Here is a 14,279-nt window from a genome sequence, read left to right on the forward strand (position 1 = left end):
TGACAGATGGGCCACAGAAAGTCTCCCGTTTAATAGCTAAGTTCACCTAGCCTAATACAAGGCCTGCCTTTGGTTCATCTGATTCTTTTTTCTTGGAAAGCTAAGCCTAGCAAACATCAAACAAATAAAAAAATGACTTGTTCACGGTTGGAAAACAAATATCTTCACGTTATTTAGCCTAGGCATTTCATATAATGTAGCCTATGGATTGTGCGCCAAAACGTTTGTGCAGCAATACGCTTTCAAGAAAGGCTGATCTCTAATAATGGCAACGAGGAAAGACATTTCAGGTCCAATTGATTATTATATGTTCACCTTGCATTTCAAACAAACTGCAGGTAACGTTGCAATTATGGGTGTTTGGGTGTTTGCTTAAAAAAGTTTGAGAACTAAGAATACATTCTTAGAGATTCTTTGTCTTGAACTTCTTCTGCCAAGATTCATGGCGCTACTCCTCGGACAATACAAACATGGAGCAATGGAATTGCCAGAGTTCAAGACATGGAACTATTGGAGAGAGAATGCACGTAGCCTACGCAGCGTGTAGCGCAATGTGTAGGGTATTTGGTTACCAACTAACACTGTTAGCCAATTCACTAACTAAAGACTTCAGTGCCATCATATACAATGTTTTTTTACACAACAAATACAGAAAGGATGGAGGCAGCAAAAGTAGAGGAGTCATTTCAGATGGGGCAAGAACAAGGTGAATTTGTATGCTTGTCAAAACGTAGTCCTATCCTGCATTAGAGGAGCTGATCATCATACCAAGCACACTCGTTGTTTAAAGTCATACACCACGGTAAACTAAAACTAAAATGTTACAAAGGTGGCAAAATTAATATAGGCTATTATTAGTCATGACATTACTAGGCTATGAATCGTTCATTCATTTTTTTTTTTTTTTTTTTTTTTTTGGGGTTACAAACTTATTCAAAATCATCCCCCCCTCTGGTTTTTACACAAATCGCACCCTGTGCATGCATGCGTACATATGTCTACTGTGTGTATGTGTCATACGTAAGATTACTGTGAATGTATGTGTGTGCGTGTGTATCTGTTTATGCACATGTGTGCATATGGAATGGGTTAACATGGCCCCTGGAGGCAAAACATTGGTGATCCTAGGCCCTAAAACTCTGTTGGTGTACAGTCACTAAATGTAGGCCTACACATAAATTAATTTATTGTATGGCCCCCATGAACGAAAGTCTACAAAACTTGGCATGCATTCATACATGGCCCTTTAAGACCAACATACAAAAAAAGGGGTCCTCCTAGGTCCTACGGTTCTCGAGATATTCACAGAAAACTGTGTCCGGCCACTTACAGGCCACTTGGTGTACAGTAACATAAATTAATTTATTGTATGGCCCTCCATGAACAGAATTCCAAAAAACTTGGCGTGAATTCAGAGGGTGTCATAATGATCCTACACTTCCAATTTCGTGCAGTTTTGACCATGGCAGGTTTTTCATTTTTAACTAGGTGGCGCTAATAAATAAATCTGTGTTTCTTTTGCCTACTGCCTTGTACTGCTGCTTACCATTACACTTCCAAACCTTATATCCAGCTCCCATCTCTGCATCTGCATTTGGGTCCTACATTAACACCCCTTACAAGCTGTGACACAAGCGTGCCAGCCTGCAGGAGTGCTCATGAGATTTAATAGCAACAAATGTCAGAATTTAGACCAAATGGCTAATTTGGCAAATTCCAACATATTCATTTTATTTGTATTTTATTATTTTATTTTTTTAACTACTAGATGACCTGTCAACCAAGTTAACACAGTCATGGAGAAGTTATCTCGTATGTGCACTACTTGAGACTGACAGTTCCTGACCTAGCATATAAACTGTCAAAACTCTAATGATCTGAGATTTTAAAAAATGGGTTCTTAAAGGGCAGTCTCTCTTGTCTTGATTACAGAACAGGTAATCATCATAACTCTCCTCTCAGTGCAGACCTGCTGTGTATATTTAAAGAGTTGTGTGCAGGGCGTGTTACTCTAAATGGGTGGCAACCTCACACTTCAGGCAATGGCCTACAACCAAACAGGAAACCAAAGAAAGGTCAAGATGCTGATGCAGCTACTCACTCTAATTCGTACAACAAAAAGAGACAACCAAAGGCACTAACAATCGGAAGTTAAAAGTCTACATTTCTGAAGTCATTGCACATATTCAAATTCATTTTAAGTTCACACAGAGATTTAATATGTTTGAAATGTTCACCAGGCCTTTGTATTGATATTTGATTAGCACTATAAGTTGAAGTTAGCACTATAAATCAGAAAGCTTTTGGACCAACTTGTTTGCATATATGTATTGGAATTTGTATCCTCAAAAACAATATCTAGAATTATCTATGATTCATAATACATATAATAATAGAGTTTTACATGTTGATGCTAGTAAACAGGAAACATATAGTAGGCCTAACAAATGTTTTAGAACAAAAAATATTTTCTACACTAAAATAAATTAACTTTGCCGTTAATAAATGACATCCTTTAGGGTCATTGTTGAAAAAAGCATAATGAATGATTATTTCTTATTAGCATATTCACACATGAGGTAAATCTGGTGTGGGAGCCAACAGATGTTGACAGATGTCAAGACAATCACACCAAATGGAACTTTATAAAATCATACAAATATACAACGCCAAGACCATGAAACATCTTGTAGTAAAACATGACCTATCATGTGTTCTTTCTGCATTAAACATCTCAAAATAGGAAATTAATTTATAAGGGAAAGAAATGTTTTCATGCTTTCAGCTTTCAGCGTTCAACCTTCAGCACCCCCAGCTGGGTGAACAAGGGAACAGCATCTCATCAGATGAAAGGAGAACAAACTTCCTCAGTCATCAGATTGCAGCTTTATCTGATGCAGAGAACAAAGTCCTTTTAGGCTAGTCCCTCCACTCGGCGGCCATATTGCAACACGTTTTGGGCACTCATCGGGCATCCATTTCGGCAGAAATGCGCGTGCGCAAGGCTTCACGACACCAACCATGCTCCAGCGGCGAGTTCACAACACATGATTGGCACGATGTCTGCACAACACAGCATATAATTGGCTCAATGTAGTCACATCACACCACATGATTGGCTCAATGTATACACATGTCGACGTTTTGGCGAGGAAGGGGTGGGATATTTGTAGACAACGGCCATATTGGCGTTACAAACTAGCCCCATGCATTTCTATGGAGGAATTTTTGAGTGCTGTATCTCCTCAAAGTCTCTGCCTAAAAGGACTTTGGCTAAACTAGCTTTGGGACATAACAAACAGATCTTGAAATGAGTGGTCATTGGCTGCAAGGAAAATAATTATTCATGTGGATGTACATGTACATTAAATACTTTAAGTCTGAACTGGATATTGCAGAAACTAGATCTACAGTTACAAGTTTTGTTCTAGACAAAGAAAAATGTCCCTAAAATAAAGATCATATCATAATCATGCAAGGCTATGGGATGTTAGCAGAGCCCTGTAGTTCCACGTGATGATGCAGTATTTTAGACGCATTATTTCAATTATATAAATAAGACATATCAATGGTAGTTTGGGTTTTCCTGTTCATAAACACGCAGTTATTTAGCTATGTAGCAAATACAAGCTACAGTACCATAGGGCATTATTTGTGTTTCTACATACCAGCTAACAAGTTATTGTTTGTTTGCGTTAGTTTAACCGATGGAATGTTAAAGTGCATTTCTTTTATGTCGTATTTATATTGCAAAGGTTTTGTAAATAGTGAATGTTATAGGGGAATCCCGGGAATCCCGTTCCATTAATGAGGTTAACGTGAATCCCAGCTTGGTAACCATGGGAATGTATGCCACAGAACTAACCTGCTCCGTAGCAGGTTAACTTTCAAGCTAAATTAAGCTGTGTTGCAAAAAAAAATAATCAGTCGGAAAACGAGTCCAAAAAGATGGTTATGTCAACCTGGGCTCTCGTCACCTGTAGCCTACAACTTCAAAAATAGAAGTAGGCCTATAGAAATGTTTTTTTTCCGACATTGCACCAAGCATGGATTTACACATTCACTACCTCCAAAGAATGTATGAAGATTATACGATTAAAAATGTTTTAACTTCACATGCGTGTGGTTCTAGGAATCGTGCTACTCTGCGTCACTTACGTTCGGTGGTGGTGTAACGTGCAGCGAGACGGTATAGGAAAGGAATTACATTCTTGCGTGTTCGCAGGTTCGCTTCCCATTCGAAGTATTATGGTTACATTGTTTATCACCTTGATAATAACATTTTTAGTTATAATCTTTGATGAAAGACATATGTCTACTGCTGATAAAGGGTCATGCACATTTGGAAGGCTGTTCAGTGACAGCTTTGCCAGTGGGCTATATTATATATGATGCAGGCCAAAGGATAATTATTCTGTAGCCTAGGCAGCTAATAATTAAAACTGCTTCATGTGTCGACGATTGTTCATGAATGTCAAATCAACTGTGTGCTACACTGATCAAAAACTAGGCATACATTGAATTGAAAGCCATTGCATTTCAGATAATAATAGATGGCGCTTGTCTATCGAACAGAAATCATCTAGTATTGTCTTACTTTTACGACATATATCGTCTTTTCTACCTCGTGCACGAGCAGAGATGAAGCTGAACTAAACCTCGATTGAACTAGATGTACCGCATAGCGGTACAAAATATGACCGCCGCTCAGTCCTGTACATCCGTTCCGCGAAAATAAATCACACTTCAATTTGTCTCCATATTTTACTCCATCCCCCACTCTTGAAACTTTTGTGTATGCTTGTTTGGCATGCCTGAGTGTGTGTGTGCGGCTGCACAGAAAGTACCCTACTGGTGCTGAAAAGGTGAATAGATTGTAGAATAGCCAAAGAAGATGTAGAATTGTTATAAAACCTTTAAAATCTCTAAACAATCACAAGTAGGGCAGTTCATCACAGTTCATCCATTGCAACTGGATTGATGAAAGGTCACTTACACCTGTAGGCTACATTGTATTTGGGAAAAAGCAAAAGGTATCAGCATAATGCTATTTATTTATTTATTTTTTATGTATTTATAAACAAAAACATCTCTGTCAGTTCCATGCCGTTTTCAACAGCTATCAAAAACAAAGGTCATTTTGGATGGATGGATTTTTTTGAATGTTTCTTCTTCTACATAAGATTTTAGTCATCTTTAGTTCATGTAATACTTTATTGTCAATGCACAAATTAAGTAACAGTAGTCTGAAACGTTATTGTTAATGCACAAATTAAGTAACAGTAGCCTAGTCTGAAACGAAGTGCTGTTTTACATCTAACCAGTGGTGCAAATAACTGACATGTCCAAATGGGCCTTGATGAAATGCGCCGCTAGACTGTTCATACACATTTTAACGGGCCAACGCTGAAGAGCTTTTGTCCGTTATTGTTAGTGCAAATATAGGCTGATTCATGTTCCCTTGCATTGTTTAACTGAGGTCCATGGCTAGTCTGGCTTTCATCAGACCAAGCTCAATCTTTTAAGAAATCAAAAAATAAATAGCGGGCAGATCAGGCTGGGTTCACCCAGCCTAGTCCATAGGCACCCGATATTGTTTAATTTTCGATTGAGATATACACGCTCTGGCTATTCTAAATGCAAAATGCATCAGGGAGTTATGACAAAACGGTAACTAACAAACTAGATCCTAATAGAAAGTTGTTAGCTTCCCTAAGCTACAGGTAGGATTATAAGGTAGGCCTATTGACAACATAAATTGTCAATAGGCTATGCTGGCGACACAAATAAAATCTCCTTTGGAAACCAATGGCTTCGCCTTACAGTATCAAGCGGACTTAAACTGTCATATCGCGGGCTTAAAAGTTGTAATAACATTCACGCAGCTCCATGAGTCAATGAAAGCGCAAATGAAGTAGCCACTTCTAAATGGGACCTACTACACAGTAGCTTAAGGTGTTTTGCTAAAACAGCCATAATGAAATGAAGGTGTCATTGTTTGGATACTTCACACACACGCGTTTTTAATTTCACAGACTACAACTACCAAGCTGTAATCAAAGCACATCGATTCCCTCTCACACCCTGCACGCATAAAACAAAACAAAATAAACAGGCGCCTCAGTCTCAAGCATGTATAGGCAAAACTGCATCAGACCGGTGTAACGTTGGTAAATCTTCCATTGCACAGAATGATTTTTGTAGCACGTGCAATAAATGACAGTCGAAAGATACAAACAGTGCTGCTATACATTTGCTTGGTATAACCGCATTTATAGTTTTCTACAAATGCAATAAATCAAATGCCTCCATCACTCAACCAACGCTAACGGTAACATTACCTAGGTCCTTATTGATATTACAAGATTAACGCGTTACCTGCAGTAAAAACCAAGCATGTCCGATAAACATCCTCAGATTTATTTAGGCTTCAAGAAGAAATGGGAATTACACTTCATGTGAACATCGCCCTATCCTTATTAGATGTTCGCTGCGGTAAATTACAGTCCTTGTATGGAAGCGTCCATTGTTTTTTTCCAACCCTTTTTAATTTCCAACAAAATTACGCCTCACTGCAACGACGATCGCCATCTAGTGGACAAACGACTACTTCTAGCCAATACTGAAAAATGCAGCCATGATGATGATGATGAATATTTATTTTGGCTTTCTTTTTAATCCTACTGATTTTCATTTTTTTATCGGGGGCAAATCACAAATGAGTGATTATGAGCCAGGTTTATGTGGGCCCTTGAGACCAACATACCATAAAAGATTCACAGAGAACTGTGTCTGCCTACCCCCTCCTTTCGGGGGTCCAGTCCAGCCCATAAAGGCAGATGAAAACGAAAAATGACGGTTCCATGCTATCCATATGGGGGTACATGCTCACCAAGTTTTGTGTACCCGGTCTTTCAGTGTCCCGAATCCTTGTTGGTGTCGTCACTAAATGTACACATAAATTATTTTATTGTAAGGCCCCCCATGAACGAAAGTACACAAAACTTGGCATGCATTCAGAGGGTGTCATAATGATCCTACACTTTTAATTTTGTGCAGTTTTGACCTTGTCAGCCAGAGATATTGAGATGAAAACACCTAATTTTATGCTTTTTAATTTTTAACTAGGTGGCGCTATACATGAAATAAGTGGTAATGGGATGGGTTGACATGCCCCTTAAGACCAACATACAAAAAAAAAGGTGGACCTCCTAGGCCCTACGGTTCTCGAGATATTCACAGAAAACTGTCTCCGGCCACCTACAGGCCAGTTGGTGTATAGTAACATAAATTAATTTATTGTGTGGCCCCCCATGAACGGAATTCCACAAAACTTGGCGTGCATACAGAGGGTGTCATAATGATCCTACACTTCCAATTTCGTGCAGTTTTGACTATGTTAGGTCACAGATACCTTCAATTACACCACCTCATTTTTACTTTTTTGTGTTTAACTAGGTGGCGCTATACATGAAATGAGTGGTTATGGAATGCGTTGACATGGCCCCTTGAGATCAACATACAAAAAAATAATGGTCCTCCTAAACCTTACGGTTCTCGAGATATTCACAGAAAACTGTGTCTGCCCTACCCTCCTTTCGGGGGGTGCAGTCCAGCGTGGGGGCTACAGATCAAAACGAAAACGATGGTTCCATGCTATCCATATGGGGTTACATGCCCACCAAGTTTTGTCTACCCCGGTCTTTCAGTGTCCCGGGAAAAATAAAAAAAAAAAAAAAAAAAAAAAAAAAAAAAAAAAAAAAAAAAAATCTGACTAAACCTATATGACCGCCGCTTCGCTGCGCGGCGGTCATAATAAACGAGGCCAAGATGCCGCTAACTTGAGTTAATGGAACGGCTTCAGCCCCAAATGAAAGTCTACGCTAGTTCAAGCCAGGCTATTTCTGTTAAGCGCCGACTTTATTAGCGAGGTTGATGGAATAGCCTACCCCCCGGATCTCTTTATACGGGCAAAGATGGTAGATTTGTTTGTAGGCGAACTTCAGAGGTCTAATAGGGGGTGGGCTTTGTACTTTGATTTTCAGGCGCCACTCTGAAGGAGCGAGGTAGACCAATCAGTGGAGGCCAACAACCTGACGTACACAGGGGGCAGGCTGAGACCCTAGGCCTTATATACACACGTTCAGGAGTTATGTTCGTACTTTAGAATCCCAAAGAATACGTAGCAATGGCCAGAACGAAACAAACTGCTCGCAAATCCACCGGAGGCAAGGCTCCGAGGAAGCAGCTCGCCACCAAGGCTGCGCGTAAAAGTGCACCTGCGACTGGTGGCGTGAAAAAGCCTCATCGTTACAGGCCTGGCACCGTGGCCCTGAGAGAGATCCGTCGTTACCAGAAATCCACTGAGCTGCTGATCCGCAAGCTGCCCTTCCAGCGTCTGGTTAGAGAAATCGCTCAAGATTTCAAGACCGATCTGCGTTTCCAGAGCTCTGCTGTCATGGCTCTTCAGGAGGCTAGCGAGGCTTACCTCGTCGGTCTGTTCGAGGACACTAACTTGTGTGCCATTCACGCTAAGAGAGTTACTATTATGCCCAAGGACATCCAGCTGGCTCGTCGTATCCGTGGGGAGCGTGCTTAAATGTTTCGAAGTTGCTCCGAAAATGCAACGGCTCTTTTAAGAGCCACCCAAAAACAGAAAAAAAGCTACTTTCCAAACTTCTGGGTTAAATTAGTTTTTGGTTACTCTTACTATTCTTAACCAGATCTGCATGGTTTGGTGTTGTATGAAAAAGTGTATTTTATTCATTGCTAAATGTAACACTAGCAGCTTCAGGAGAATGTTAACAAGTTTTAGACAGGCCAATACACTCGGATCACAAATGATACTATAGTCACGTCTCCTTTGCACTGGTTTGAATTGACTAGAGTCGACTATAAACAGATACAATGTCAAATGACTCCAGCACAACCATCCCTGACGCTTGGTTTCATAGCTTTTTGCTAGCTTGTGTGATCGACAAACACCCCCTTCCTATACACTCGTAAAACGAATGTTTTTACCTTTTTGAGGGGTACTCATTCGCTGGCCTGGTCAATGTAGCTCAATACCGTACTGTGTCTAAATCGATTTTACTACCAGAATACGTACAGGTTATTTACCCATCATGTCCATTGACGTGCAGTTCCAGCCAACAGTTATACATTACGCAGCATGACCCAAAATTGGAGCATAATGCAGTCATGTATTTAACCAAATGGCAAACTAAAAGGCCAGTGTTCATTTTACGCAAATACTTAACTTTGTATCCCCCAAGTCAATCTTTACTTTACAGAATTACAGTAGTTAAAGGAATGTAGTACCATCTTATTTATATTGGAAATACTTTCAAAAAGAATATGGGTGGCTCTTAAAAGAGCCGTTGGATTGAAGTTCGTTTAAGATTAGGCTTTACTTAGAACTGGTGTACTTGGTGACGGCCTTTGTTCCCTCGGACACGGCATGCTTGGCCAGCTCACCGGGAAGAAGCAGACGCACTGCAGTCTGGATCTCCCTGGAAGAGATAGTGGAACGCTTGTTGTAGTGAGCCAAGCGGGAGGCTTCTCCGGCGATGCGTTCAAAAATATCATTCACGAAGGAATTCATGATGCCCATCGCTTTGGAAGAAATACCGGTGTCGGGGTGGACCTGCTTCATGACTTTGTAGATGTAGATGGCATAGCTCTCCTTCCTGGTCCTTTTACGCTTCTTGCCTCCTTTGCCAGCGGACTTTGTCACGGCTTTCTTAGAGCCCTTCTTCGGCGCAGGTTTAGCTGGATCAGGCATTTTAGTCTGTTCAATTAGTAAAAATTGAATGCGTACTACTACTGGAGTTACCTGGTGTATATATACACATTACGTTCTATGTAAATAGCAGACTGCGTCACTTCACACACCCACAACGTCCTATAACTTCCCTCCGAAACCAAATACCCAGACACGATTGGTCTCTTTGCATCGAAGGGGCAGTCAGTGAGAGAAAAGTTAGCACCACCCACATCACCAGTTTACGCCTCCTTCTTTTGTTTCTGTTCCCGTACTTTTTCCTTTGAAGGAAGATAATTCTGAATCTCTCGACATCTACATAACAATTTATTTTTTACAGTTTTGGAGTCAATTTGATGCATTTCTCCAATCATCATTAACGTTCGCACAATTCAAGTCTACTGTAAAACTTTCCATCCTGTATGCCTGATGTTTGTATTTGCAATCTGTTGACAGACATTTGTACAACACAAAAGAAAACAAAGGCTTTTACAGCATTAATGAAACGGAAAAATGACAAATTTAGAGTTAAACACAGGAAACATCCTTAGGCAGAGCCTTATAAAACATCCTGACTGTCGGGCCCACATCTAAGGTATGTAGGCCTAGTCCTATCTTGATAGATTGTGAAAACTAGTTATGACACCAACTCTCAAACTCCTTGTAATGACCTACATAACAAAATAGGCCTTTCATGGTTGTAAGGCTTTTAGCATAAATTAGTATACATGCCCCTTTTTTTTTATTTCTGCAGATAATTTATTTGATAATTTTGTGAAGCCTAATTTTAGGCTAATTATGAGGCCATTCTGTAGCGCATCAGGCATCACACCATGTGAGAGGTTGTGATCTGGGGCTTGTTGGTTGTTAAATGAAGCTACAAACTATTATATGAAGACATGGCTCCTCTTTTTGCTGCCATAGGACGTTACTTTCAAAAGAATATGGGTGGCTCTTAAAAGAGCCGTTGGATTGAAGTTCGTTTAAGATTAGGCTTTACTTAGAACTGGTGTACTTGGTGACGGCCTTTGTTCCCTCGGACACGGCATGCTTGGCCAGCTCACCGGGAAGAAGCAGACGCACTGCGGTCTGGATCTCCCTGGAAGAGATAGTGGAACGCTTGTTGTAGTGAGCCAAGCGGGAGGCTTCTCCGGCGATGCGTTCAAAAATATCATTCACGAAGGAATTCATGATGCCCATCGCTTTGGAAGAAATACCGGTGTCGGGGTGGACCTGCTTCATGACTTTGTAGATGTAGATGGCATAGCTCTCCTTCCTGGTCCTTTTACGCTTCTTGCCTCCTTTGCCAGCGGACTTTGTCACGGCTTTCTTAGAGCCCTTCTTCGGCGCAGGTTTAGCTGGATCAGGCATTTTAGTCTGTTCAATTAGTAAAAATTGAATGCGTACTACTACTGGAGTTACCTGGTGTATATATACACATTACGTTCTATGTAAATAGCAGACTGCGTCACTTCACACACCCACAACGTCCTATAACTTCCCTCCGAAACCAAATACCCAGACACGATTGGTCTCTTTGCATCGAAGGGGGCAGTCAGTGAGAGAAGGTTAGCACCACCCACATCACCAGTTTACGCCTCCTTCTTTTGTTTCTGTTCCCGTACTTTTCCTTTGAAGGAAGATAATTCTGAATCTCTCGACATCTACATAACAATTTATTTTTACAGTTTTTGGAGTCAATTTGATGCATTTCTCCAATCATCATTAACGTTCGCACAATTCAAGTCTACTGTAAAAACTTTCCCATCCTGTATGCCTGATGTTTGTATTTGCAATCTGTTGACAGACATTTGTACAACACAAAGAAAACAAAGGCTTTTACAGCATTGTGAAACGGAAAAATGACAAATTTAGAGTTAAACACAGGAAACATCCCTTGGGCAGAGCCTTGCTAAACATCCTGACTGTCGGGCCACATCTAAGGTATGTAGGCCTAGTCCTATGCTTGATAGATTGTGAAAACTAGTTATGACACCAACTACTCAAACTCCTTGTAATGACACCACATAACAAATAGGCCTTTCATCGGTTGTAAGGCTTTTTAGCATAGAATTAGTATACATGCCCCTTTTTGTTTTATTTCTGCAGATAATTTATTTGATAATTTGTGAAGCCTAATTTTAGGCTAATTATGAGGCCATTCTGTAGCGCATCAAGGCATCACACCATGTGAGAGGTTGTGATCTGGGGCTTGTTGGTTGTTAAATGAAGCTACAAACTATTATATGAAGACATGGCTCACTCTTTGTTGCCATAGGACGTTGACTATGCATGTTAAGCGTCTTATATGACCGCAATGCCAGTCCTCCCAATCATATAACATAAGATATTGCCATCAGGCAAGCACAGAAGCTGTTTATTTTGCGCGTTATAATATAAGTCACCCTCTACAGACAGAAACACAGCCTTTTATAAGAAATTGGGTGGCTCTTAAAAGAGCCTTTGGGTATACCGGTAAGTCTAGGGAGCCATCTTATCCTTAACCACCAAAACCGTAAAGAGTACGCCCTTGGCGTTTAAGAGCATAGACGACGTCCATAGCAGTCACGGTCTTTCTCTTGGCGTGCTCGGTGTAGGTAACGGCATCACGAATCACGTTCTCCAGGAAAACCTTCAACACACCACGGGTCTCCTCATAGATGAGACCAGAGATACGCTTCACACCACCACGTCGAGCCAGACGCCTAATTGCAGGCTTGGTGATACCCTGGATATTATCACGAAGAACTTTGCGATGGCGCTTTGCGCCTCCTTTTCCAAGACCTTTGCCTCCTTTGCCTCTGCCGGACATCTTTCAGACTTTCTGTATAAGACGTATGAATGTGAAAGATACTTGCAACTCGTACAAGTATCCACAGAGAGGACGTTGGTGAAAACTACTAGCACTGCCCCAATGTCCCTCCTATCTTCTGAACGGAGACTGCGCGGGCATTTAGGCGACGTCACCAAACAACGCCCACATTCTACCTTAACAAACCTACAACAAAACAACTTAGGGCCGTCATTAATAATCATTTTCATAACTTTTTTCTGTCAATTCGACATGTTCCAAATGACAGGCGCACGTCTTAACTGAGATTGCAAACAAGTTGTTTAGAGACATTGGGAAGTTTATTGTTGTGTTTGTTGCCAACTAAAAAGGGAATTCCTGTGGAGTAATGTTTCGGATCAGCTTCCAAACATCGCAATGTAATGGAAATTGGGAAATATATAATTATTAGGAATCCTACCAGCGAAGCTGCAGGAATACTTCTTGTTATAATCATTATCATTATTTGCAGGAATATAGTAGGCCTATCTCCCCCTAAAGTTGTTTGTGCAGCAAAAACCTCAAGGTCCATATGGTCCCAGAGACCCTTCGCTACTCAGGTCCCCGAACCATTGATGATCAATTTTACATTTTTGTCTAATTTCTCAAGAACAGTGGAGTCCTGCTTCAAAAGTCTTGTGTCTTTTTAATCTTTACAATAGCCTGCATCTTCTGTTCTAAAATGCAGACATTTCTAACACATTTCAAATATTTGAAAGTGAACGTAAAATCAATTAGTCTGTGGTCATTCATCCCATTCTCACAACACTCGGGGGATATTCCATCAACCTCGCTAATGAAGGCGGCGCTTAACAGAAATAGCCTGGCTTGAACTAGCGTAGACTTCCACTTGGGGCTAAAGCCGTTCCATTAACTCAAGTTAACGGCATCTTGGCCTCGTTTATTCAAGCAAGGTTAAAGTCAGCTTCATCTCTGCTCGTGCACGAGGTAGAACAGTAGACCAAAACAGTAGATTGACGAAAAAAGGATATATGTCGTAAAATTAAGACAATACTATAGACAATTTCTGTTCGATTTACAGGATTTTCATCAAAAGTCATCAAATTGAACATCGAGAAAAAAAATAGATTGCCTACAGAAATGGGAGAATAATGAAAGCATACATTTAAAACAACAATGCTAATGGTTTTGACATCAATTGCGAGTTTGATTGGCTTCACTCTTGAACACATAGGCCTAGGTCTATACAGTCTATGCTTCAACAAAACGAGTGAATGAATAAATAGTATTAACTCAAAAACAACTTATGGATATGCATATGGATATTCAAAACTATCTATAGCCTAGCTTACGTTCTTAGATTAAAAGAGTTCACTCCAAATTATTGTCTAGGTGTAGGTGGTCATAAAATAAATTAGTATCAACATAATAGCCTATTGTCTCCCATAAGTCCCAAAGTGTTTTGAAATAAAATTATCTGAAATGCAATGGCTTTCAATTCAATTTATGCCTAATATTTTATCTGTGTAGCACACAGTTGATTTGACATTCATGAACAATCGTCGACACATGAAGCAGTTTTAATTATTAGCTGGCTGCAGAATTATCCTTTTGCTTGCATCAGATAGGCTATAGCTGTAGCCCACTGGCAAAGCTGTCACTGAACAGCCTACCAAAATGTGCATGACCCTTTATCAGCAGTAGACATATGTCTTTCATCAAAGA

The 14,279-nt window shown here is 40.4% G+C and overlaps 4 protein-coding genes across 4 annotated transcripts in view; 1 reads left to right on the forward strand and 3 right to left on the reverse strand.

Annotated features, from left to right (window-relative positions):
- Positions 1–8,188: 8,188 nt before the first annotated feature.
- Positions 8,189–14,279, forward strand: part of LOC125298155 (histone H3-like) — a 781,614-nt gene continuing 775,523 nt past the window's right edge. Inside the window, exon 1 of the mRNA XM_048248865.1 lies at positions 8,189–8,517. Within this exon, the coding sequence (XP_048104822.1) occupies positions 8,189–8,517 (329 nt within the window). The remainder of the gene's footprint in view (positions 8,518–14,279) is intronic.
- On the reverse strand, positions 9,410–9,784 carry LOC125298168 (histone H2B 1/2-like). The gene has a single exon (XM_048248879.1). It carries the CDS (start codon positions 9,782–9,784, stop codon positions 9,410–9,412), a length of 375 nt encoding a protein of 124 aa, XP_048104836.1.
- On the reverse strand, positions 10,760–11,134 carry LOC125298169 (histone H2B 1/2-like). Its single transcript, XM_048248880.1, has one exon. It carries the CDS (start codon positions 11,132–11,134, stop codon positions 10,760–10,762), a length of 375 nt encoding a protein of 124 aa, XP_048104837.1.
- Positions 12,112–12,664, reverse strand: LOC125298174 (histone H4). Its single transcript, XM_048248891.1, has one exon. The coding sequence runs from the start codon at positions 12,573–12,575 to the stop codon at positions 12,264–12,266; it is 312 nt and encodes a 103-aa protein (XP_048104848.1). The 5' UTR covers positions 12,576–12,664; the 3' UTR covers positions 12,112–12,263.

This window comes from Alosa alosa, chromosome 7, assembly GCF_017589495.1.
Source record: "Alosa alosa isolate M-15738 ecotype Scorff River chromosome 7, AALO_Geno_1.1, whole genome shotgun sequence".
Lineage (NCBI taxonomy): Eukaryota > Metazoa > Chordata > Actinopteri > Clupeiformes > Clupeidae > Alosa > Alosa alosa.